Source organism: Garra rufa, chromosome 20 (genome assembly GCF_049309525.1).
Source record: "Garra rufa chromosome 20, GarRuf1.0, whole genome shotgun sequence".
NCBI classification, from domain to species: Eukaryota; Metazoa; Chordata; class Actinopteri; order Cypriniformes; family Cyprinidae; genus Garra; species Garra rufa.
Genome location: NC_133380.1, coordinates 37872964 through 37900587, shown reverse-complemented (window position 1 = coordinate 37900587; position 27624 = coordinate 37872964). Strand labels below are relative to the sequence as shown.

General features: G+C 34.5%; 2 protein-coding genes across 2 annotated transcripts; one reads left to right on the top strand and one right to left on the bottom strand.

Moving 5' to 3' along the window:
- The first annotated feature begins 6 nt into the window (after nt 1-6).
- cdk5rap1 (CDK5 regulatory subunit associated protein 1) lies at nt 7-12396 on the top strand. The gene is made up of 13 exons (XM_073825945.1): nt 7-56; nt 823-926; nt 1082-1116; nt 1212-1312; nt 1477-1687; nt 4598-4718; nt 4841-5074; nt 7646-7743; nt 9170-9225; nt 9515-9645; nt 10190-10339; nt 10486-10626; nt 11939-12396. Exons 2-13 carry the CDS (start codon nt 849-851, stop codon nt 12053-12055), a joined length of 1473 nt encoding a protein of 490 aa, XP_073682046.1. The 5' UTR covers nt 7-56; nt 823-848; the 3' UTR covers nt 12056-12396.
- Nucleotides 12397-12531: 135 nt separating this feature from the next.
- LOC141293786 (bactericidal permeability-increasing protein-like) lies at nt 12532-26058 on the bottom strand. The gene is made up of 17 exons (XM_073825850.1): nt 25985-26058; nt 25672-25748; nt 22652-22765; nt 22024-22138; nt 21230-21361; nt 20974-21129; nt 19166-19229; nt 18877-18937; nt 18683-18774; nt 18427-18603; nt 13937-13996; nt 13456-13623; nt 13310-13377; nt 13178-13220; nt 13033-13096; nt 12858-12934; nt 12532-12756 (listed from the first exon to the last, which is right to left on the bottom strand). The coding sequence occupies exons 3-17, from the start codon at nt 22755-22757 to the stop codon at nt 12676-12678; spliced, it is 1464 nt and encodes a 487-aa protein (XP_073681951.1). The 5' UTR covers nt 22758-22765; nt 25672-25748; nt 25985-26058; the 3' UTR covers nt 12532-12675.
- Nucleotides 26059-27624: the final 1566 nt, after the last annotated feature.

The following is a 27624-nucleotide window of genomic DNA, read 5'->3' as shown; positions in this document are numbered from 1 at the left end:
TGATGAATATGAGGAGTGCATCTTTCCTGAATACACAACAGCGCCTTCACAGAAAGGTCAGGACCTTGTTATCTAGAGATCGACAGATATCTGTCTGTTGTTTTGTTACAATACAATACAAACTAAATAATGATACTACAGCAGTAAACAACTTTAACAACTGAATAAACTATTTATGACATTTAAGCTTAATACATTATTATTAAAGTCATAGTCAGTAGCTTCTCAGAAGTTATTGTATATAAGAATAATTTATGTAAACAATACTGTAGGTACTTTACCTTTACATTATTATTATAAAAGTCATAGTCAATAGCTTCTCAGAAGTTATTGTATATAAGAATAATTTATGTAAACAAGTACTTTAGCTTCGAATTCTTGAATCCTTTGTATAATTTATTTGTGCACTGAAAAAAAAATGCTTTACTAACTTAGATTTTTTTTTGTCTTGTTTCCAGCCAAAATATCTAAAAATTCTTAAATCAAGAAGGATTAAATTATTTTCTTGTTTTCAGAAAAAACAAGTCAAAATTAAGTGAGTTTTTGCTTAGAACAAGCTAAATAATCTGCCAATGGGGTAAGCAAAACAGAAAGCAAGATTATTTTGTTTACCCCATTGGCAGATTATTTTGCTTGTTTCAATCAAAAATGCACTTAATTTTGACTTTGTAAACAGGACAATAATTTTTACTCATCTAGAAAATCCTTCTTGATTTAAGAAACTTTAGATATTTTGGCTGGAAACAAGACAAAAAATCTAAGCTAGAAAAGCATTTTTTGCAGTGTGCTACATGATGTTGACAAGCGAAATGTCTTTTTTAGTGTATTTTGAGACATACGGCTGCCAGATGAATGTCAGCGACACTGATATCGCTTGGTCCATTCTTCAGAAAGCAGGATATTCACGCACACATGAGCTGCCAGAGGTACTGCGAATTTTACCTAATGAAAATTCATCATGGAAACATCTTGTAGACTATGATTACATAGGACAATTTTTGTAAGGGCTGAGATATGGTCAGAATCGCATGAAATCACGGCATGAATATTGCTTTAACGTTGTTTATCTGATATCCTTCAGGCAGACGTAGTACTGCTTGTCACTTGCTCCATAAGGTAAGAATGGAGTAAAGCATTAAAGAATAAGAACACTTAATGCAATTTCCTTTCAGATTTAGGGTTTAATGGTTTGTTTCCCTTTCTTTCGACAGAGAAAAGGCAGAGCAAACTATCTGGAACCGACTCAAGCATCTCACTGCCTTAAAGAAGAGGTCTCAAAAACACAAGACTTCATTAAAAATAGGTGTCCTAGGTAACTGTTATGAAGGTTACAGTTTATTGTCCTCTGCTAGAGAGAAAAGTGCAGTACCCATATGCAGAAAGGCAGTCCCTGTCTTGATTGGCCAAGTTACAGTTAAATTAAGTGGTCATGGTTCTTGTCAAGCCTTGATGCACGTATCTTATGTCCTTCTGTAGGTTGCATGGCAGAAAGACTGAAGTCTAAATTACTTGAGCAGGAGAAGTTGGTGGATATTCTGGCAGGGCCAGACGCATACAGAGACCTGCCCCGCTTACTATCTCTTGCTTACGGAGGTCAGAGGGCCAGTAATGTGTTGTTGTCATTAGAGGAGACTTACGCTGATGTTATGCCCGTCCATCAAACTCCAGAGGGACACAGTGCTTTTGTGTGAGTAATACCCTGTAGAATATCACAATATTACTATTGTAGTTTACAAAAATTCAGTTGCAATCAAAAATGTAGAGTAAGGCACTGAGTGTAAATTGGGATGCAGATGTAAATTAAAAGTAAACATGAAACACTGAAAAAATAGTGTAAAAAGTGTAAACGTTTTATACAAAAAATATACAAATCAAATCTGTGATTCTGTCCATCTTCCATAGAATAATTTGTAGATCATTCGTAGATTGTAGATACGGCTTCTTTAACACTATTTTATTTGTTATATAAAAAGCAAATGCAAAAAAAAGGTTCTTAACTTCATAACATAAACTGCTGTAATTACATTTCCTTACTCCTGTAATATGTATAACTAATTGTGTTACTTGGTTACTTTTTTTTATGTAAAGTCTACTTTTTGTCACCTTTGCTGGGTTTGCATATTTATGTTTAATAACAAAAAACCCAGCTGTAAAGGCCCTTTCACGCCAAAAGTAAAATTAATAAGCCTCTCAATTTCTCTAAACATAGGACAGGAGAGGTTTCAGTGCAAATAAATAAAAAGGAAAATAAAGTAACTGACTCTACAACTCTTAATAAAATACCATTGTTCTTCCATAGAATAATTTGTAGATGATTCGTAGATTGTAGATTTGGCTTCTTTAACACTATGTTCTCTAAACATAGGAAAGGAGAGGTGTCAGTGTAAATAAATAAATAGGAAAACAAAGTAACTTGCGTTACTTATTTGAAAAAGTAACTATTTTTATATCGATTGATCTATCGACTAATTTATCGATTAATCGATTATTCTAAATGACTAATTTCCCACTAAAAAAATCAACAACATTTCTTGAGAACATTTTATTTTTAATAAAATAAATTAATTGAAGATGCTTTTATTCAAATTTAATGAAACCATTAAAATGGAATCCAGAAAAGTAATGGAAAAGAATTTGGAAAAAAATAAAACTCAATTAATTATACAGACTTTTTAATTTTAAAAAATGTTTAACCATTAAAACTAGAAAAATTCTAGCAGAAAAAATTAATTTGAAAATAAAATGGATTTCACAGGGCCCTATAATTAGAATTATGTTTTGTGTGGTGATAAAAATAGATGGAAGTGAACAATAGCCTTTAAAATTTCTTAAAATGCATATATAATAGCAATGAGTTAATATAAATTAGTTCAAATAAAGAATCAAAAGCAAGAAATTATATGGTTGTATTGCACAAAATTGTTGAAATACATAATGTATTATAAACAATAGAGCTAATGTACATTACAACAAAGGCCTGCAGAGGGCACCAACAGCCTGACGATTGTTTTTACACTTCAACAATATTTAAGTCAAATGTCCACTTTAATCTTTAATATTTGGCCATATCTTTACCACAGAAATGCTGTAGCCACAGTAATTTAATGAATATGTGGACATCAAAACGTGTAGATCTAAACTCAGAGCGAGGGTTTTTTATTTTGAAATCACGATTAACATTTTACATAGGTTTATAAATTATTTGTCCTTACAAATCTGATGGAATGGCGCATGTTGAGTTCCCAGATGAACGTTACAATAAACTCAAACTCACAACAACATGCAGAGATAGAGTTTGAGACGCTCCACAAATGTAAATTATGACAGTTCCTGTGGAACAGCAGACTGTGAACGGAGCTGCTGTGAGACGCACATATGACTCATATAAATATACAGTGCCTTGTGAAATTATTCATACCCCTTCATTTTTTTCACATTTTGTTATGTTGCTGCCTTATGTTAAACTACTTTAAATTACTTTTTTTCCCACATCAATCTACACTCCCTACTCCACAATGGCAAAGCAAAAAAAAAGGTTTTTAACATTTGTGCACATTTATTAAAAATAAAAAAACTGAAAAGATCCCGTTGCATAAGTATTCGTACCCTTTTCTGGGACACTCGAAATTTAGCTCAGGAGCATTCATATTGCTTCTAGATGTTACTACACTTCGAGTGGAGTTAAACTGTGGCAAATTCATTTGAATGAGTCTGATTTAGAAAGGCACACACCTCTCAGAAAAGGTCTAACAGCTGAAAATGCATATCAGAGCAAAAACCAAGTCCTGAGGTCAAGATAACTGCCTGTAGAGCTCAGTGACAGACTTGCGTTAAGGCGATGATCTAGAGAAGAGTTCAGAAACAAATCTGCTGCATTGAAGGTTGACAGAAGCATCATCCATAATGGAAGACGATTGGAACAACTAGGACTCTAGAAAATGTCTGGCAGCCCCCATCCAAGCTGACAGAGCTTGAGAGGTGAAAAGGTGAGGCAAAGAATGGCAGATAATTGCCAAATGCAGATGTGCAAAGCTTGTCACATCAGACCCAAAAAGACTTGAGGCTGTAAAGGTGCTTCAACTATGTACTGAGTTAAGGGTATGAATACTTATGCAATGTACTTATTTCAGTGTTTTATTTTTGAATAAATTTGTAAAATTAGCAAATCTGGTTTTTGCTTTGTCATTATTATGGTGTATGGAGTGTAAATTGATGTGAGGAAAAACTCATCTAAAGCAGTTCAACATAATGCTGCAACAAAATGAATCAAGGCACTGTATATAGCGTTTGTAGATTTACAATTATGCTTAATTATGATTTTTAAATGTGTTTAATATATAATACAGTCTCGGAAAACAGTCTAATAATGCCTTCCGTGAAATGCACCATTTCCGGTATTTTGCTGGTTACTCGATGCGGGCAAAATGAAATCGAATCGAGTTGATTAGAAATGATGAATCGCGACAGCCCTAATAATTTAGTGTCTTTCTAAAAAAAATTTTGCGTATTTACTGTTTCCTCACATCAGACATTTAAATAAATGAAATAAAAGTCATATAGAGCATTGAAAATGTTGCATGTTGGGTTGGTATTGCAGGTCCATCATGCGTGGCTGTGATAACATGTGTAGTTACTGTATAGTGCCTTTCACTCGTGGCAGAGAGAGGAGCAGACCCATGTCTTCCATACTGGAGGAGGTCCGCATGCTCTCAGATCAGGTAGAATGGCTGAGTTTACAATACAGTGCAATATGGATGTAATAAATCGAAAAAATAAAAGCTCATGACTTTGTACGGATCTTTGATGGTGAGGTATTGTGTGTATGTTTGTGTGTGTGTAGGGTGTGAAGGAGGTCACCCTTCTGGGGCAGAATGTGAACAGCTATAGGGATTTGTCTGAACAGCAGTTTATCTCTTCGGAGGGCAGTGCTCCGCTCAGCCGAGGCTTCAAGACCGTGTACCGTACAAAACAGGGAGGCCTCCGCTTTTCAGACCTTTTGGACAGAGTATCTCTAATTGATCCAGAAATGAGGATACGCTTCACCTCACCACATCCTAAAGACTTCCCTGATGAGGTAAGTACAATGAAATGATCTGGGCTGCGTTTCCCAAAAGCATCGTAAGCTTAAGTACATCGTAGACCCATTGAAACCAATGGAGCTACGATCAACTTAAGCTTACGATGCTTTTGGGAAACGCAGCCCTGTCCTGTTCTTTACTTCTAAATACACTGTCAAGTCCTTGTAACAATGTCAGACTAATAAACAGTCGTTTACTGAGTTACAACAACAGCAATATTTACATTAGCCCCTTTCTAATAGTAATACCAATCCATTGCCGTAATATTAAATACAAAATGCATGTTCACACAGGCAACTATGTTCCGTCTTTTTTACAGGTAATGCTCCGTTCACACATCTTTTCAAATGACCAGTAAATTGTGTAACATCATTAGCTAGAAATTACCTTGAAACAGCTGTATTTTTTGCTTAGAAAAAGCTAAATAATCTGCCAATAGGGTAAGCAAAAAAATGTATTATGCTTATATTATACTTACTTTAAAATGAAAACAAGATTATTTTTCTTACCCCATTGGCAGATTATTTTGCTTGTTTCAAGGATTTTTAACAGATGTAATATTAATTTAATACAACAGTTCAATAAACAAGAAGTTAATATTAAGTGATTTTACTCTATTTTATAAACGAAAATAGTTCCAAATAAAGTAACAGTTTAGCTGCTGCGCATCTCTAAAAGCAAACACAGCTGTGTTTTTTATTCATGAATGAAAGTGTGTTTTTGAACGAATCTAGTGATTCATAATTATCCATTCATAAAGACCGAATGAATGAATCAGCCATTCAAACGAAGCAATTGACTTGGTTTCATTATAACATATAGTTTTAGTTATTTAAAACATTTAATATTTCTATATTCAAAATTTTATATTTAAAACATTAATCATAACATGAATTTATGAATTTATTTGCACTCATGCAACCTCTGAATGTCTGAAAATGCACCTGCAAGCCACTTTTGAGTTCTGTGCCACCTCTTCAGTACAAATTATTTTTTATTAATGCTAATTTCGTATGATTGGTAACTTATTTGTCTTATTCTGCTTATTATTATATTTTTGTTTAATTAGAAATTTAAAAAAACTTATAAATATAAATTTTTGAATTTGATATAGATGATAACATAACTTTTAATAAAGTAAAAAAAAAAAGCCATTACAAAGGTAAAAAGAAAATGGCATTGTAAATCACTTTAAGGAGTCAAATTTCACTGCATATTAGAGACAATTTTTTTTATCTGAATTTTTTATTATTGATCAGAAGATGCTTCTAATTGTTTTGAATTAGGAGGACAAGCACTACTATTTACAAGAAGAAAAAAACTCCTTATAAAGTGGGTGTGTGACAGGTATGGCTGTGGAATGGTGTTTGGCTGAGGAAAAAATTTCAGTCAAAAGATTTTTTTTCTTTTTTTTTTTTTTGCTTTAAACCCTGTATTAATATTTTCCCCTTAAAAACATATTACCACGTCGGTCCTATACGGACATGAATGACTGTTGTGCTTGCATATTTTGCAGAATCTTGCACATGAATGGCACGTCAAAACAATTTTACCTTTTGCACGCAGGGCCAGTCATCAATGTCAGTTCCAAAACAGTGGATCAATCAGAAGCCCCTGGAGGCAGGGCAAGTGCTGCGAGCTTTTCTTTTTTACTAACCATTTCTGAGTGCTGCATTTCGCAGTCATGTATTTTGTTTGCATTTCAAACAAGTTTTGTTTTTAATTGTCTGAAATGTTCAACAAATAACCATAAATAGCTTAAGAAATGCCCTCTTTAAATAAACCTCAGCCATAATAGGAGAAGACTCAGAGTTGTTATCTTGGCAAAAGGAGGTTGCAAAAAGTATTGAATAAAAACCATTAATTGTGGCCAAAGTTCATTAGAGAAAAACTTTTATTTCATATTGAGATTTTCCCCCATTTTAAACTCTTATTATCCAATGAAAGGTTGGATTTTTTTAAATAAAAAATCAAAAGCATTAACAGTGCAGATTTATTTTCACAGGTTTCTTTGTTCATATTTACCAAGGGTGCCAACAATTCTGACAATGACTGCATATGATGCTGCACATCTTCTACATCTTGCACTTAACTGTATTTTCATTATCAAAGTGATTCCAGTCCTCACTGTGCATCACTGTTCATTTTAGTTAAACCAGCCAGATCAAGGTACCACCCAAAATGCAGACTGTACGTTATCCTGCTTAATAAACATAAAGCTTTGGTGAAGAGTAATAATAATAGTAATAGTAATAGTTGTTCCTAGCAAGAGGTTTTAGCCATGATAAACAAACATAAAAAAATACACACTAAATGTTTTGCTCACTTTACATATTTAAATAGTACCTATAAAATAGAGCTATAATGTATGACTTTTTTTTTTTTGCCAAAAAATATAAAAGTATAATCAGTTAAGTTTCATTCCATTGTTCTTCCAAGTATATACATTTATGACTTGGATTCGTGGATGAATGTACTGCTTTGTTTTTTTTGACAGGTTTTGTTCTTCTTGATAGTACACTTTACTATTTTTAGTCTAACTGTTTACTTTTTTTGTTTTAAACCAGGTGTTAAAGTTAATTCAGGAGAGGAGGAACATCTGCAAGCAGATCCATCTACCAGCACAGAGCGGCAGCAGTCGGGTTCTTCATGCTATGAGACGTGGGTAAGAATTGCTTATAGGGTTGCACTGCAAAAAATGCTTTTCTTACTTAGATTTTTTGTCTTGTTTCCAGCCAAAATATCTAAAAGATCTTGAATCAGGAAGGATTTTCTAGACGAGTAAAAATGAGTGTCTTGTTTTTAGTAAAAACAGGTCAAAATTAGGTGAGTTTTAGCTTGAAACAAGCAAAATAATCTGCCAATGGGGTAAGAAAAATAATCTAGTTGTCTGCTTGAAATAAGATTTTTTTTCTTACCCCATTGGCAGATTATTTTGCTTGTTTTAAGCAAAAGCTCACTTCATTTTGACTTGTTTTTACTAAAAACAAGATAATAATTTTTACTTGTCTAGAAAATCCTTCCTGATTCAAGATCTTTTATATATTTTGGCTGGAAACAAGACAAAAAATCTAAGTAAGAAAAGCATTTTTTGCAGTGTGTGCATTGTCAGCTAAACTCAAGATGCATATCACAATGTCCAACTGTCAGGTTCCAGAATTAAACATTACAAAACAGACCTACCAAACAACAAACAATGTGAGGGAATCACTGCTACTGTGTCCTCTTTGTCTATTTCTCTTAATATAATGCAGAAATCGCTTTACATCACAACATCATTTCTGCACACTGCGATACAGATTTAACAAGGAGCCCAAAATATCCCCACGCTGTTACACCATTACCACCAGCTTGAACCATTGATACAAGGCAGGTTGGATCCATGCTTTCGTGTTGTTTACACGAAATTCTGAACCTACCAAATGAACGTTGGACTAATCAGACCAGGCAACGTTTTTCCAGTGTTCTATTGTCCAATTTTGGTGAGCCTTTGCGAATTATAGCCCCCATCTTTAGCTGATAGGTGTGATCTTCTGCTGGTATAGCCCTTCTGCTTTTCGCAGATGTTTTTATCCATATAGCGACTTACAAATTTGGACGATAGAAGCAGTCGAACCAACAAAAGCGTAATAATATGTTAAGTGGGTACTTTATTTTAGGGTCTCTTTTAACTAGTTGCTTATTAGCATGCATATTATTAGCTACACAAACGTAAACAAATCAAGCTTCAGTATTCAGAGTGAATGGGAGTTTCCCCATAGCATTTTAAACGCACCACTCATTCTCGTTATCTCAGAGGTTGTGTTAGCAGTGTTTTTTGTCTTACTCCACACAAAGTTTTATCACAGTTTTACATTAAACACTATCACCAATGGTGTAAAGTGGATCAGTGGTTTATTCATTTTGATGGGTGTTTTCCGCTATAGCACAATACAATATAATACAACACAACACAAAGAATGTGTTAATCTAATCTTTTTGAAGTGTATGTACTTAATTTATCCTCTTCTTTTTTTTTTTGAAATCCAAGGCTTTGCGGATGTGCTCTGTAATTTAATTTCCTTCAATCTGTCATACGTTTTCTTTTTCAGTTACACCCGTGAGGCTTATCTTGATCTTGTGAAAAACATTCGTGAAATAATACCAGGTAGGCTGTCATTATGAAATATGCCATGGATGAAAACAAATTGAGTACTGGGACAAAACTACTTACAAATCTGAGAAAGTACTTGCTGTCTTTCTTTGATTTCAACTAATTTGTCAATATATCCTCTATATATAGAGAGAGTTTTGAGGGCAGGTGGTTTTTCAAAGAACAGTTGCAAAACTAATGGCTGATAAAGTTGTGGGACATGTTTTCTTATCGTATGATGTGATGTTAATTAATTGCAGTGGCTTATGATGTTCCTCTCTGTCCCTGATAAATCCTGTTTCAGGAGTCAGTATTAGCAGTGATTTCATCATAGGATTCTGTGGAGAGACTGAAGAAGATCATCAGCAGACACTTTCCCTTGTCAGGGAGGTGGGCTATAATGTGGGCTTTCTCTTCGCATACAGCATGAGGAAGGTCTGTTCTACTTGTTGCAAATTCATCTATATTGTGTAATTCTGCTTATGTGTATGTATGTATGTGTGTGTGTGTACATATAAACATATACATACATATATACATATAGTCAAGCCCGAAATTATTCATGCCCCTGGCAAATTCTAACTTGAAGTTACTTTTATTCAACCAGCAAGTTTTTTTGACACAGGCTTCTCCCAAAAGATAGGGCATCATTGTGGAAAAAAATATTTCTCAGCTTTTATTTACATTCAAACAAAAAGTGGCATGCCCAAAAGTATTCATACCCTTTGCAAACTGTCACAGTCTATGGGAAAATCCAAAGTTCTATACCATTCCAAATAGTCCAAAGCTGTTCTAAAGCACCCTAATTACCCTGATTCATTGGGAACAGCTTTTTTAATCAACTCAACAGGTGAAAAACAAACGCTCTCTGCTGTTGGTTTGTGATCGGATAGGATAATGTATTTTACGTTGGAAAGAAATGAAACAATATTTATTGCAATTACTATGGCTATATTTCCCCTTGCTTATCTCTCTTTAGAAAACCCATGCATTTCATCGACTGCAAGATGACATTCCTGCACCAGTAAAACAGCGCCGTCTGGAGGAACTCATCTCTGTTTTTAGAGAAGAGGCAGCTAAAGTCAACATGGCTCTTATTGGCAGCACACAGCTGGTATTGGTAGAGGGAGTGAGTATAGGATGATTTGCCTCATTTTCTTCACCACTTGTAGGATTGCTTGGAAATAGAAAAACACTAAACGGATATCACACCCCCAAGTATTATGCATGATTACCTCTGACAGAATTTTGTTTTTCCTTATTGATATTTTACAGGAAAGTAAAAGATCTTCTGAGGAACTTTGTGGTCGAAATGATGGAAATGTGAAAGTTATTTTTCCTAAAACTGATGTGCCTGTCCAGCCAGAGAAACCTCAGATGGTCGCCATTACACCTGGAGATTATGTGTCAGTCAAGGTAAATTTCAAACTTTTTTTGTTTGAAAGTAACTTTAGTGTCTAAAATGTCTTCAGAGTCTCTCTTGGACAGTATCAATTAATCTTGTCTGCATGCTGACTAAATATTAGCCAAAAGACAACAGTGGTAGGGAACCCAAACTCCATTGGTGACAAAAAAAAAAAATGCTTGGGATAAACCAGGTTCAGTCAGGGCGCAAGTTCTGCTCTGGCCAGATGAACCAACAGGGCTTAATTCCAGATGTAAATGTTGCTCATCAGGCTAGAAAATGTTACAAAACCATCTCCGAAGATCTTGGACTCCACAAATCCACAGTCAGACAGATTGTGTACAAATGGAGGAAATTCAAGACCAATGTTACCTTCCCGAGAAGTGGTCGACCAAAAAAGTAGAACGTCTAATAGTCTGCAAGGTTGCAAAAGTTCCCAGGGTAACTTCTAGGTAACTTCTAAGCTTAAGATCTTTCTCACATTGACTAATGCTAATGTTCATGAGTCCACCATCAGGAGAACACTGAGCCGCCAATGGTGCGCATGGCAGAGTTGCAAGAAGAAAGCCACTGTTCTCCAAAAAGAAAAAAATTGCTTGCTAAAGATCATGTGTACAAGCCAGAGGACTGTTGGAGAATGGTTTAATGGATAACAGGAAAATTTAACTTACTTCTGGAAAAGAACACACTGTATTCCAGTTTAATAGATAGGACCTAAACCATGCTAATGCCTGTCTACAAATACCAGCATAATTCTTCAAGCTTATCCAAGAGAATGTTGCTTGTAGAAAACATTGAGGCAGTGCCTTCTTCAGAGGTACTAGGGTGAATGGTTGCATAATTACAATTTGCTGTCTGATCCTCTCAATTATGTCAGTAAAAAATTATGAAAATGAATAAATATGTTGGCTGTAAGATGTCACTTTCCAGTTTCTTACTCTTACAAGGTAATTTTCACTTGCTAATATGAGTGAATAATTTGCATTGTACACTCTTAAAAATAAAGGTGCTTTAAAAGGTTCTTCACAGCGATGCCATAGAAGAACCATTTTTGGTTCCACAAAGAACCATTGAATCGGAGGTTCTTTGAAGAACCATCTCTTTCTTACCTTTTAATAATCTGAAGAATCTTCTTTCGACACAAATAACCTTTTGTGAAACAGAAAGGTTCTTCAGATGCTAAAGGTTCTTTATGGAACCATTTAGACAAAAAGAGTTCTTCTATGGCATCATGAAGCACCTTTATTTTTAAGAGTGTAGAGCACTGAAAAATGATGCAACTACCTTTTTTATAGAATGTCTGACTATTAAATGTTCCAACAGATTACTTCAGCCAACTCCCAGTGTCTGAGAGGACATGCCTTGATCCACTCCTCCCTGAACGACAGAAAAACATGTCTGTCTGAGCCAATTCTGACTGAACAGACAATTTCATGCTGACCCTAAGATAATCTCATGCTCATTCTCAGGTTAATAAATGCATGCTGTATTTGAGTTGGTTGTGAAGAAATTAATACAGTTATTGTTCATGTCCCATGTATTGAAGCAAAAAATGTAATATTAAATACAAAGAAATGCAAAAAACTAAACAGTTTCTATTAATTACCCCAGAGTATAGGACACTCATTCTGACAACGAAACAAAATGCAGAATGTATACACTGTAATATTGCTATGTATGTGAATTTATAGTACTTTCAAACCCTGTAGTTGGGTGTTTACAAGCTGCAGAAAGGTGATACCTTATTTTAAATAAACTGAGAGAGGAAGAATTTATGAGTAAATAACATCTCCTTATTCTCCATATTTACTAATTTATTTCTCACAAATATCCTTAGTTTCCTTAGTTACTGTTCATCTCTATTGCTCAGAGCACCTTCTTGGAGAACCCCCACCTCCCAAATAAAGTATCAAACATGGTTTAGTGGAGGAAGTGTCCACAAGTTTATTTATTCAGAACATGTAGTTTCAAATAGAAATGTAAAAGATGTAAATTATTTCTTTAAAAAATCAACTTTAGAAACATTGTCTCCAGTAGTAAATCAACATTCATTCAGTCAATCATTCATCCATTAATTTATAATGCTTCACAAATTCAGGTAAACCTTCAAACTTAACATCCGTTCCGATCAACAAGTAGTCCTGTGGGGGGGGGGGGGAAATACAATTATTTACTTGTTATGACAACGTACTGCACAGTCTTTATATAAAATAGTATCACATTAAAATAATTGTAAGCTTGCCTTCAGAACCTGGAGTTGACTGTTTACAAGCTGCATCTTTCCAATGGCAGGAAGTGGAAAACCTTCCTGTAAACGAGCTGTAAAAAAAGGTCACAAGGGGTTAATGACAATAAAAATGAACTGTGAGAACTTGGGCTTTTCACTTACAATGGAACTCTGCAAAAATAACTCTTACCATTAACCTTAGGAATGATGGCAACCTTTAAGACCATCGTGAAAATACTGTCAAGAGACGTCACCTGTTGATTTAAATTTCACAATGAGTTTCTGAATTATAGCTTTCAGATCAGTTTTAAACACTTTTTCTAGTTTCTTCATACCTGGAATGGTCCCACATAGCTTTTTGTTAAGCTCATATCAATCCTGTTTAAAAGAATTACACAGCTTGTATCAATCCATTAATAATTTAAGAACATAAACGCACATTCAGATGTATATGTATAGAAACTCACTTGTTAAGGGTCACGTTTCCTGCCAGTTTTAGCTCAGTCACATATATTTGAGTACTGACACTTCCCTTCTGTTAGTTGAAGGGAAAATCTATTAAAAAACAACTAACAATTCATTTTTGATTATTTCTCCTGCTAGTGTGACTTACCAGATTGAGGACAAAGAGTGGAGATAGTGTGCTGTTGGGCTGAATTGCGTAAGCTGTCACTGTACTGCTGGCCTCAACAGTCATGTTGTTTGGTTCAAATGTAATAAGGGGCTCCTTCACTGTCTCAACAAACAGCTTTATCATCAGACCAGGATACATTTTCTCAATCTGAAATAAAGTATCTTATATTTAGTGTTTGTGCTCCTGTATTTCCAAATGTCCACATAATTATGGTATTGCAGTAAATTTTGACAAGCTTTTAAGTCATACAGAAATATTTTTTTGACAATCTAAAAATGCAGAAAGTGTTCTGTAAAGAGTAGGTTTAGGGGTAGTGTTAGAATAACAACATATTATACAAAATTTGTATAAAAAACATTATTTCTATGGAGAGTTCCCATTAAAAATGGAAATCCCCAATGTGTGTGTATGTTTTGAATTTAATGACTGAACATTTATGAACATCAATTTATTTTCGTACTTGAGGAATGAGCAATCCAAATGTCCTTGTGTTCAGATGAAATGGAGAACCTGAGGGAATCTTAAAAAAAAAATACATAAATATAAATAAATGCATAACATAAACATGGTACATTTCAAAAGTAGCTGCTCTCAGCTAACGCTCTATAAAAACAAACCATCAGATTCTTCATTTAGTTAATCGCTGCAATAGGCTATATATACTGTATATAATGGAAGTCTCAGAGGAGATCCGTAATAATGCATGAACATTCTTAAAAGATCCTGTTTTTTAGACAGAACCAGCATTTGCAACAAGAAATGGAAGATTTCTGCTACCTGTTTTTAAGGAAAATACTTAACAAATTAAACCGCTTAAACATTTAAAAAAAAATTTAAATGGTATATTTTGACTATAACCGGTAGATGGCGGCAAATGATTTTTCATTGGTTCATGTAGTCATTGTAATGTGTTTTGCTTTTGTATTTATATACACCCTGCTAAAAAAACAGCTAAAACCAACCTAATCCGGTTGGCTGTCTTAGCTGGTTTAAGCTGGAAGTAGCTGGTTGTTCACCTTTTACTCCTTAATCACATTTTGTACACACATAATTAACTAAAATGTGGAAGTGACATCTGCATTTGACAACCGCATTAAGGTAGTGACAAACGCATTTACAGAATTTCTACTCAAGAGTATGGAACTGAACTGAACTGTGTTGCCAGATCTTCAACAAACAAGGACAAGCACAAAAACACTAAAATACCCAAATGATGTTTGTTTCATAACACCAAAAAAAATCTCATATTCTCAACAGACTACTTTAACTCCATAAAGTGCCTAGCCTTATGAGCAAAGACCAAACAATATGTCTAAAAGCGCATGTAAACACGAGGACATGGCAACACTGCAAGACAGTGGCCACTTTGGCCAATGCAGCAATGCAATGTTAATTTCTCGAAGGCAATGACCAGAAGTGTTTAAGTTAGAATCCACTCAACGCTCAAAATGCAGAGTTTGCAGAGTTCTGCAACCTTGGGAATCCTCTCATTATAACAAAGTGTAGATATGATGTAAATAAGAGATTCATTGTGCAGTGTGGAGAACTTATTAACTGAACGTCGCGAGATCGAAAGTGAAAGTAAGTTACAGCTTTTAGTGATTATATGAGGGAGTGCTCTTTTGCGCGCTTTCAAGGATATTACTGACGGTCTCAAAACAGAGATATATTCATCTCAGTCAAGAAAAGTTCAAGTCATAATTAATTTGGCTTGATGTTTCAAAATCACTCTCTTGTGTGCTTTTCTTAGGCGCAAATGCAATGACTGGAGATTTTCCATTAATAATAGATTCCATTTTCGAATTGTTTCTCGGCAAACCCCACCGTATGTCTAAAGAACACTTGGAATATCGAATGAGTTCATGTTTGTGAAAAGAGAAAAAGTTTACAAGTTATTAAAGGCACTAGTGCAAGCATTTTTGAAAATCTTCTTTTGTGAGCCGAAATAAGGTAGCAATATGGCTTTAAAACAGCATCAGATTGACTAATTACTGGTTGTGAAGGGATAAATTAACTATAAACTATGAAAGCGCGAGTAAGCAAAATAAGGGTAAGGCATAAAATAGCACATAGTATTTGTGTTGGGGCCCCATACCTGGAATTTGCTAAGAGCCCCCAAATCACTAAGTTTGCCCCTGCATCTACCAGCTGTATTTTAGTTCAAATCAATGGAAAAAAGAGCCTTTAGCCAAAAGATGGCAGATACCAAATGACTAAATTCTTATTGCAAGATGCTAAAATGTTGCTATGGTTACAAATGCAGGAGTGACTGCTGTTCCGTAAACACAATTTTACGTAAGTTCACTCCCACATTTAAATGCAATTGTCATTCCTGAAACGTGCAGTGTGTACGTGGCCTATTATAATATGTGACCCTGGACCACAAAACCAGTCTTAAGTCGCTGGGGTATATTTGTAGCAATAGCCAAAAATACATTGTATGGGTCAAAATTATTGATTTTTCTTTTATGTCAAAAATCATTAGGAAATTAAGTAAAGATCATGTTCCATTAAGATGTTTTGTTAAATTCCTACTGTAAACCTATCAAAATGTAATTTTTGATTAGTAATATGCATTGTTAAGAACTTAATTTGGACAACTTTAAAGGTGATTTTCTCAGTATTTTGATTTTTTTGCACCCTCAGATTCCAGATTTTCAAATAGATGTATCTCGGCCAAATATTGTCCTATCCTAACAAACTATACATCAATAGAAAGCTTATTTATTGAGCTTTCATATGATGTATATATCTCAGTTTTGTAAAATTTAACCTTATGACTGGTTTTGTGGTCCAGGGTCACATATGTAGTTTTTTATTAATAAAATTCAGCTCACTAATCTCAAAGTTGTTCACTTTATTTTAATCCATTCTTCTTTTTTTCTTTGTCTTTTTCTGCTTTGCGCTCATGTCCCTCTTCTATTTATTTCAGTCATGTGATTGTGTCTGTGACAGTAATGTTGATATGGGCTCACTTGATAATTTTGATAAATAAGCTTTTGATTATTTATAACATTTTATTATGGGAGATTTACACTGAATTATTTTGCCATAATGGCTCCTCTCCTCGTGTGGCGCACATACACTCTTAAAAACGAAGGTGCTTGATGCCATAGAAGAACCCTTTTTGTCTAAATGGTTTCATAAAGAACCTGTAACATCTGAAGAACCTTTCTGTTTCACAAAAGGTTCTTTGTGGTGAAAGAAGGTTCTTCAGATTATGAAAAGGTTAGAAAGAGATGTTTTTTTAAAGAACCTTTGACTGAATGGTTCTTTGTGGAACCAAAAATGGTTCTTCTATGGCATCGCCTTGAAGAACCTTTTAAAGCTCCTTTAATTTTAAGAGTGATTTCTGTGTACTGCTAGGACAACCTATTGAATTCCATGCCTTTCTGTATGAGGACATAATAAAAAAATCACCTGATCCTTAAAATTTAAAAAATAAAACCTCAGATAAACATCATCATATTACATATCACACCGTGTCATAATTTATTTAACAAAAATACAGCCAAGATGAAAAAGTCATATGTGACCCTGGACCACAAAACCAGTCATAAGGTTAAATTTTACAAAACTGAGATGTATACATCATATGAAAGCTCAATATATAAGCTTTCTATTGATGTATGGTGTGTTAGGATAGGACAATATTTGGCTGAGATACATCTATTTGAAAATCTGGAATCTGAGGGTGCAAAAAAATCAAAATACTGAGAAAAACACCTTTTAGGTGTTAACCAAATTAGGTTCTTAACAATGCATATTACTAATCAAAAATTACATTTTTTATATATTTACAGTAGGAATTTTACAAGAAATCTTAATGAAACATAATCTTTACTTAATTTCCTAATGATGTTTGGCATAAAAGAAAAATCAATAATTTTGACCCATACAATTTGGCTATTGCTACAAATATACCCCAGCGACTTAAGACTGGTTTTGTGGTCCAGGGTCACATATGTGACAATGTTAACACACTATGATTCATTTGCCTGTAGATCCACTTTTAGCAGCAATAACTTGAAGTAATCATTTTCTTTATGACTTTATCAGTATCTCACATTGTTCGGGAGGAATTTTGGCCCACTTTTTTTTTTACAATGTTGCTCCAGTTTTTGAGCTTCATGGGCATTTTGTTTACACACTGCTCTCGCCACAGCATTTGAGTCAGGATGAGGTCTTGACTTTGAATGGGCTATAGCTACACTTTGATAGAACTAACTTTGTCACACATGGGTTTTCCAGTTTGACTTTATTTTTGTTAAATAAATAATGGCACAGTGCAATATGTCATGTGTTGTTGTTCATCTGAGGTTTTATTTTTCAAATTTTATGACAAAAACAAGATGGAAAATGGAATTCAACAGGGTGTCCTAACTTTTTCACATGACTGTATGTCTCTATGTGGTTTTTATGCTTTTATTCCACATTTTCTTGTTTTCCTGTGTTGGTTTTCCTGTTTTAACTTACATTTACTGCATTTAGATCTGCCTCGTGTCGTTTTCCCTTGCCCTAGCATTACAGAAGCAACCCAGGGACTAAGAAACAAAGGAACCTTAGAACAGGAGGAACTATGTGCTCTGTAAAAATGTTAAATGCAATTTTACAACACTATGTTGTAAATGTGTCCTACTAGGGAAATCAGAAGTTACACACACACCTGCTTCTTCAAGCCCAAATTATTTTGGCGTTTGAAAAAAATAAAATCAGACTTTTTTTATTTGTTTGTTTTTTCTTATTTGTAAATAGGAAATTCACTATTAGCAGTGATTACAGCGTTCGGGCTCATTCAGACATGACAGTTATTTTTTATTATGTTTGTCCTTGAATTTATGACTTAACTGTAATGTTTGTGTCAAAATTAAGGCAATCACTTCCTGACATTTTTAAAAAAAGACAGACTATTGCTATCAATTAAACTTGCAGATCTGAGTGTCATCTCACCATGTCATCCGTGATGTTGAGGTGGAGGGCACCAGCTGTTTGGTACACAAAGCTTGCTGAGTTAATGGAGAAGGCAGATAATCCAAAGTACAGCATATTAGTGTCCTGAGCCGGCAATGAGAAAGGTTTTGGCTGGAAGGGGGGTTCCTTGTGTTGTCCAATGTTGTAGAATTCACCCTGTGAAGTGGGAAAAACATCTAAATTCAGTTACTGTGCTTCAGGGAAATATCACACACAGTATAGTGCTTAAGATTACCTTTAAACCCAAGTCAATGAAAGTACTAGAAATGACAGGAGACCCCACCATGGAGTATTCAATTTCAGCATATTGATCCACTTTGGCTAAAACTGAAGAGTCAATGAGAGAAATGTCGTTTTTTTTGGTTAATACACAGAAATTCCATACCAAGCCTGCAAAACCAATAATTCATACATAATTGATCATATCACCATTTAATGTTTTCAGGTGGGGGTTTAAGTCAGCAATGGCATCACCCACCAAAGGGCAGATCTGAAACAGCAGATATGCAGAATATGAATCTCTTTTGTGTCTTACATTGATCTCAGTTTTTGTTTAACAGTACACATTTAGTGGGAAAAGACCCCGCTGAAAAAACAGCTAAAACCATCCTAGGCTGGTTGGCTGATCTTAGCTGGTTTAAGCTGGTCTCCCAGCTAAAGCCAGCCAACCAGCCTAGGCTGGTTTTAGCTGCTTTTTTCAGCAGCCTAAATTCCTTACCTGTTTCTGCAGAGCATTGCGTAAAGCCTTATTGACGAAGGACCTGAAGAGGTTATACAACCAGCTGTCACAGAGGAAATAATAGTGCAGAAAATTACATATTTGTTCTAACACAGTCATCAGTGTTTTATTTTTTTGGTCAAATAATAACATGGAATCTTGACATTTTTTATGAACTAATGTATAACTATTAGAAATGTTTCTCTGTGCTTACTTTTCTAAACTTAAAAAAATTAGGATCACAGTCAAAATTTCAGGAGCACATTCTAAACAATAATTAAAAAATCTAATAAAAAATTAGCCTTCCTATTATGAGGTGATATTTGACCACTTAAAGTGATTTACAAGGCAATTTTGTTGTTACCTTTGTAATGGCATTTTTCGAACTTTATTAAAAGTATATCATCTTTTTTTGTCAATTTTTTACAACAATAATATAAAATGTCTAATTAAAACAACAGAATAAGAACAAGTAGGATAAGAATAAGAATAAATCAGTATTAATAAAATTAATTTGTACTACTGAGATGGCAAAGAAGAACACAAAAGTGGCTTGTAGGTGTATTTTCATGTTTAATGAGGCTCAGAGGTGGCATGAGTGCAATCAAAATCATGTTGAGATTAATGTTTTACATATAATTTTTTAATACAGAAATATTAAATGATTTAAACTGAATCTGCCAGCAGGTGGCGACAATACACTGATTTAATTACTGAGTCATTCATTTATTTGATTTGTTCGAACGGCTGATTTATTCAGGAATAAAGCAAGTGACTGTCTTTATGAATGGGAAATTAAATAATTTCACTAGATTCATTTAAAAAAGCAGGTTTATTCATGAATGAAACACCGTTGTGTTTGAATGGAGATGCGCAGCCGCTCAGTTGTGACTTGTTTCAGACTATTTTGACAAGAAAATAGAGCAAAATCAGTCACTAATGTTATAGTCAAACAATGTAAGCCTCTTAATAATAACTTCTTGTTTATTTAACTGTTGTATTAAATCAATATCATTTACAAACTCCCTTAAAAATGATTAAAAGCGGTCACTCATTTAGTTCATTGCAATCTTACAAAGTTGTAATCAATGAATCTCTGTACACTGCACAATCACAATCTTTGTTTATGAAAGGATTCGTGAGATATGTCTGTGATACATTATTCAACGTTGCAAAAACATATAGAAACCTTTGAAGCTCCCCTCAGCGCAAACACAAATATGCTGATCAGGTCACTCGCACATGGTGCTCCTAAATATTTTTTCATAGTCGCACATAGTAGTTTTCACTTGCAATTGCGAGTGAAATGGTTGCACTGTAGAGCCCTGATCAGCTTATGAAATGTCCTTTTATAAGACGTTAACATTGGCCTGTCCCACCTCATTGGTCTTTTCTTTCCCTGTTGCATCTAAATAGTAGGATTATCTTTTGTATAACTACAAACTTGTCGTCCATAGCTAACCCCTAAAAGTAAGAACCTAAACAGTGATACTTATAAGAGTACATGTTTAGGCTTCTAAGTCCTGCTATTTTCGCTTGCATCAGTTAGAAAACAGCCAAGGATTTGACTTCCTCTGGGAACTTCCACTTTTAGACTGTTATGAAATTTTGTAGAGAAGAATATTTGTAAAGCAGTTATTTTGTGGAATGGCTTCTTCTGCATTTAAACGTTTGATTTGAAAGAGCAATTGTATTGGAAGACTTCCTATTTTTTTCATTGTGAAGATGACCTAATATGGGGCTTTAGCATTCAACACTTTGGCTTTGAATATTGACTTGACTGCTGTATGTTAGTTGCACAGTGTTACCTGGCCCCGCCATGAAATTTGACGTTGACACTTCCCACAGTTGCTGCACAGTTGGTCATTTTGACTGTCGGGCGGCCAGTGTCATCACTCATGACTGCAATAGTGGTGCTAATGCTGAGTTCACTGACAGCCAGGTCAAAGCTTCCACTGTCTTTTCTGTGTACAAAGAGATCAGATATTATTGCATCTTTTGCATTATTTCTGAATTTAATTCATTTAGCTTAGTGTGAATCAGTAATGTGGACACTCTACTTACATGATCCTGAGGTATTTGACTCTCCAATTTCCACGCAGATTGATGTAGGCATTGCCAATTGAGAGCATGACTCCAGTGTCAGGAACTAACTCCAGTGCTGATTGGGGAAGTCCCAGGTTTACAATCTGCATCCTATCGGGTATATTGAAGAAGCTTTTGCAATATGATATTACAAGCATATTCCCAACAATCCAACAACTCCTCCTCTTTCTTCAATGCATTTCCAACCTCATATGTTTAACTCTTTGTTTTGTTTGAAATGTAAAAATTTTGTGTATTATTCACCAAATCTGTCAAAATCCCAGCTGAAAAAAAAAACAGCTAAAAACCAGCCTAGGCTGGTTGGCTGGTTTTAGCTGGTCAGCAAGCTGGTTTAAGTCGGGGTTTTGGCCACTTTCCCAGCCTGGGAGACCACCAGATAAAACCAGCCTCACCAGCCTGGTAGACCAGCTAAAACCAGCTACTTCTAGCTTAAACCAGCTAAGACCAGCCAACCAGCCTAGGCTGGTTTTAGCTGTTTGTTTTTTTCAGCAGGGATATGGCATCATGCATTTTTAGGAAGTAAATTTGCAAGGGCAGGTAAATATCTCTTCACTAAACATCTTAATATATATATATCACTTTATCTTATTTGCTGCATTTTTCAGTAAAAGACAAACGCAGGGAAATAACAGTATACAAAACAATATGTCTCATAGAATTACTCAGAGGTGATTTTAAATATGTCAATTAAGTTTAACCTTTACATGGTAGGAACTTATAGGACCTTTAATTAAAATTGACATTTATCTCACCCTGTAAAACTATATTTTACTTTTCCAATAGGAGACACCTTTTCTGTGCCACTTATATCTGGCACTTTAATAGTTCTGAGTTTCTGCTGGATTGAGGCAATTCCAATCTGTCGACCTGCAATCGACACAAAGCAACATTTAGAAGCTGTACCTCAGAGATAAAGCATTAAGTCTCATAAAGCAGGTTTAAGTAGTTTATAGCTACAATACTAAAGCTTTTAAATGTCATTCTGACCTGAATCATTGCTTACTTTTTACCACACTTGAAACTGGGACACTACAATTTTTATGTGGTTGTAAAAAAGAAAAAATTAAACACTGTTACTGACTATCCACATTTCATGCTATTGGCTGTTTACTGTAAATATCACAGTTTCACATGCATATACTGATTACAAACAAGTTAATCGTAAACTTTGCTCAGTTTGTTTTTTGTGAGACAGGTCTCTGATGTATCAACCCTATCTTCTTTAAAACATTACAGACAAAAAAGAAGGCCAAACTCTGTACATACTCATCATCTAATGTCTACTCTTTGTTTTATCCAGAGCCTTTCTGAACCACTATGGTAACATTTTTTTATTTTTTTAATTACGATAAAAGTTACAAGAAGTCTTGTTTTACTTACCATACTCAAGCCCCTTCTGAGTTAGTCTGACTTTAACTCCTGCATTGGTGTCTGTAGCCACAGATACCAGGTTCACAAGAACCAGAACACACCAGAGAAACATCATTTTCAATCCTATGAGAGACACACATCATGGGCATAAGAAAAGGAGTTTTCAACTATCAGAATAAAAGACCTATATAATAGGCTTCAGCCTAATCCAGTAGTTTCTATTTTAAACACAGTGACGCCGTTACTACAGCTGTATTAGCTGTATTCCTGTACTGTCTATCCAAATCAGCACTGAAGAAATCAGCAATCAGCTTTTGTTTTAGGGCCTACACCTGTGACATCTCCCTAGTAAACAAACTTAAAACTGCTGAATTGTTTTCAACTTCTTATAGAATATATCTAATATTATTTTTAAAAACATTAATGTTTCTATCTTTATATACAGTTTATAGTGGTGTGAAAATGTGTTTGTCCCCTTAATTATTTTTATTTTTTTTGCATGTTTGTCACACTTTAATGTTTCAGATCATCAAAACAAAATTTAATATTAATCAAAGATAACACAAGTAAACACAACATGCCGTTTTTAAATGAAGGAGTTTTGTATGAACATAACAGGGTTATTACACCGGAGTTCAGTTTCTCTAGCCACACCCAGGCCTGATTACACCTGTTCGCAATCAAGAAATCACTTAAATAGGATCTGCCTGACAAAGTGAAGATCAAAGACCCTTAAAAGCTACACATTATGTTGAGATCGAAAGAAATTCAGGAACAAATGAGAAAGAAAGTAATTGAGATCTATCAGTCTAGAAAAGGTTATAAAGCCATTTCTAAAGCTTTGGGACTCCAGCGAACCACAGTGAGAGCCATTATCCACAAATGGAGAAAACATGGAACAGTGGTGAACCTTCCCAGGAGCGGTTGGCCGACCAAAATTACCCCAAGAGCGCAGCACCGACTCATCCAAGAGGTCAGAAAAGACCCCACAACAACATCTAAAGAACTGCAGGCCTCTCTTGCCTCAGTTAAGGTCAGTGTTCATGACTCCACCATAAGAAAGAGACTGGGCAAAAATGGCCTGCATAGCAGAGTCCCAAGATGAAAACCGCTGCTGAGCAAAAAGAACATAAAGGCTCGTCTCAGTTTTGCCAGAACACATCTTGATGATCCCCAAGACTTTTGGGAAAATACTGTTGAATTTTTTGGAAGTAACACAGCATTTCAGAAAAAGAACTTCATACCAACAGTAAAATATGGTGGTGGTAGTGTGATATTCTGGGGCTGTTTTGCTGCTTCTGGATCTGGAAGACTTGCTGTGATAAATGGAACCATGAATTCTGCTGTCTACCAAAAAATCCTGAAGGACAATGTCCGGCCATCTGTTCGTGACCTTAAGCTGAAGCGAACTTGGGTTCTGCAGCAGGACAATGATCCAAAACACACCAGCAAATCCACCTGTGAATGGCTGAAGTAAAACAAAATGAAGACTTTGGAGTGGCCTAGTCAAGGTCCTGACCTGAATCCTATTGAGATGCTGTGGCATGACCTTAAAAAGGTGGTTCAAGCTCGAAAACCCTCCAATGTGGCTGATTCTCAATTGTGCCAAGATGAGTGGCCAAAATTCCTGCACAGCGCTGTAACAGACTCATTGCAAGTTATCGCAAACGCTTGATTGCAGTTGTTGCTGCTAAGGGTGGCCCAACCAGTTATTAAGTTTAGGGGGCAACACTTTTTCACACAGAGCCATGTGTGTTTGGATTTTGTTTTCCCTTCATAATAAAAAAACTTCATTCAAAAACGGCATGTTGTGTTTACTTGTGTTATCCTTGATTAATATTTAAATTTGTTTGATAATCTGAAACAATAAAGTGTGACAAACATGCAAAAAAAAAAAAAAAAAATCAGGAAAGGGGCCAACGCTTTTTTCACACCACTGTATATGGTTTGTTTGAAAACTAAATGACATACTTCTTAGTTGTTGGTCTGACCCAGTTGAACTATCTTTTCCCAAGTGAAAATAAACATCCTTTTTCATTCAACAGTCAACAAAGCTTGGCTTAACAAGTTACCTAATCTTTCTTAGTTCTCAAATGCACTAATGTTTAGCATTATAACTGAATTAAATACTCCACATTTTTAAAACACACTTGACTAAAATGTTTCTCTCAAGGCTCATGCTTGAAACAAGTAGCTGTGTCCAAACATTTGACTAGTAGTAAACATGCATTTTATTAACTTTTAAGTGAATGTGACATAAAAGCTATATCATGCAGCCTAAGTTAGCTTTTCTGGACCTAATTACAATAAGGTCCCATATATTTACAGAACATTAGATATTAAGTGGCTACATATTATTCATTTGACAGCAACTCTCTGTGTCTCTCTGCTTTTGCTGGTGAATAAGGAAGTAGCTGAGACAAGCAATGTCCTGATTTGTTATGTTGCACTGAAAGAAGCCTTTGTCTGGCAGTCAGATGAAGCCACATGACTTTTAACAAGTTGATGTTATGCTTACATTGAATTAAGGTGAGCTAGAATTGAAAGAATGCAGATAAGACACTTTACAGGAATGTGTCGTGTGACTTGGGGTTACTTCCTGCTGTAGAAAAACTATGTACATTTTATGCACAAAAGTATGAGCTTTAATTTATCTTTTACTAAGTTTGGACATTTTACAACCATCTTTTGTATGTCAAAATGAACCATATGTGTAACACAATACACAATATTTACAAAATGAATGTTATTTAACATAGATGGCCATTCTGTTACAAACCGAGGACAACTGATACCAACAAATATCCACTAATGAATCATGTTATTTCTCTTATACAGAGCCATAAACACAAGCAAAGCAAATTTGAATATAAATGACAATCTGTTGACACTTACACTAGAGTATTATCATATTATCTAAGCAAATAATGGAAAAATAACTAAATAAATTCATTTCACACATAAAATGAAATTATGTAGGTTGGTGTTGTTGAGATAAATACATAGAAATATATGTATATGCACTGTACCTTAAACTGTTGTGAAGTGCTCTTCCTGTGGATGCATGAACTGTCTGTTCGCTAGCTTGCAGCAGCACTGAGTGAAACTGGAAGAGATACATTTCAACACTAATTCAAACCAACAGGAAGAGACGCCTATCAAATTCACTTCAACAATAAAATGCTCTAGTGTCCATACAGAACCTGAGGAGACAAGCCGTTCATCAATCAACATTATTATTAAATTGCTGTTTGTGAGCTTCGCATTCCTTTACCAATAAACATTAAAAATTAGAATCATAATGACATGATTCAAGAAAATAGGAATTGTAAAATGCTTCACTTTAGAATGTTGGTGTCCATATTGTACAGCACAAGAGTTGAGTGATCTGTTGTTGATGTCTAAAGCTGTGTGTGGCACTTGCTCCTAATCCTCCTAATCCAATGTTTCTTTAATGTACGTCACATGACCGGTCACTCCTTCCTAATGTAGTTAGGGTGTTTTCATGCTAAAGAATCCCTTAAGAAAAATACGTTTATTCAAGTGTGCTATTAGTATACTTCTTTATGAAAAAATATGAAAGTATACTTTCAGTCTACTTTTTATGTGCCTCACAGAAATGTGCTTCATATACTTCTCAGAAATATACTTAAAATGACATTTAAGTATACTTGACTTATACTTAGAAAAAAGTCTAAATATATTTGAGTTGAAATGCTCTTAATATCTGTGTTTTCATTGTTATACGCTAGAGGCACTATTGCACATTTTCTGTACAGAACTTTCAAAACACAAGTGAAGAAGAAACCGAAACAACAGAGGCTTCCACATGTAATCTAACACAATCGTCAGACATAAAAAAACAGCATCAAAACCATAGATATATAAAACTGTAATGTTATGGAATAAAATGTCGACCCATGAAGAGGTAATAATGACTCTCAAGCTTCGGGGTGTTGATCAATTCCATCTACGTTTTGATTATCATCAAAAGTCTTTTTTTTAGCTTTTTGTTCAATGTTTTTTATTTATTTATTATTTTTTATTTACGAAACTTACCCGCATTCAAGTGTTTATAAAAAAAGAAAGCATGAAGCTAGAATAAAATGTTTTTGTTTACAAGCAAATACCCTCTTTTTTCTTTTGATGTTTTGTATGTTCAGATATTCATATAACAAAATATATATATATAAATTAATACCTAAATAGGGACATAGTAGTATACTTAAAGTATGATCACTTAAAGTTCACTTAAAGAAAACTTACGAGTATATTTGCAGTATAAAACTACTAAACTACTACTAAAAATGCACAAAAAGTAATTAGTAAACTATTAGTATACCTATAAGTTCACTTTAAGTTTAGTATACTCGCAGTACAAACTAAAAACATAGATGTAAACTAGTTGTGTACTCAAAGTTTACTACTGTTTACTACTATACTCAGTATACCTATAAGTACAAACTAAAAACATAGATGTAAACTAGTTGTGTACTCAAAGTTTACTACTGTTATACTTAAAAGTATACTTTTATATACTGGAAGGTGGGCCAATTTAGTCCCAAGAAGTATTTAAATAGTACACTTAGTATACTACTGCTACACTGATATTTGTATACTTACTACATAAAGTATACTTAAAAATATACTTTAACCTTACTTAATTATATTTAATAACAAACTTGAAGTATACTTCTTTTTGGTGAGGGTTATTTTGGTAAGCAGAGTAGTCTTTAAATATATTCATTAAATATGTCATCTAACCAACAAATTTTGCACCTGTGCAGCTATTTATCATCACTTAGAAATCTGAGGGAAAAAAAAACTAATTTCACTGACCTTTCAGACTTCTTACATCACTATATTACTTTTATACATCACATATTACTATAATAGTGAGAATTAATCTATAGATATTAACGATAAATTGCAGAGTCAACAATATTTGTATACAATGACAGGTTTATATTACAAAGCCCTAC

Excerpts from the sequence above, each read along its gene's own strand:
- cdk5rap1 (XM_073825945.1), top strand. The coding sequence starts at position 849 with ATGAATGTCAGCGACACTGATATCGCTTGGTCCATTCTTCAGAAAGCA. Across the intron at positions 1,313-1,476 it reads ATTAAAAATAGGTGTCCTAG|GTTGCATGGCAGAAAGACTG; the intron begins GTAACTGTTATG and ends GTCCTTCTGTAG. Across the intron at positions 5,075-7,645 it reads CTAAAGACTTCCCTGATGAG|GTGTTAAAGTTAATTCAGGA; the intron begins GTAAGTACAATG and ends GTTTTAAACCAG.
- LOC141293786 (XM_073825850.1), bottom strand. The coding sequence starts at position 22,757 with ATGATGTTTCTCTGGTGTGTTCTGGTTCTTGTGAACCTGGTATCTGTG. Across the intron at positions 21,362-22,023 it reads GTAAAATATAGTTTTACAGG|GATGCAGATTGTAAACCTGG; the intron begins GTGAGATAAATG and ends TATACCCGATAG. Across the intron at positions 13,997-18,426 it reads TCAACATCACGGATGACATG|ATTCCCTCAGGTTCTCCATT; the intron begins GTGAGATGACAC and ends TTTTTTTTTAAG.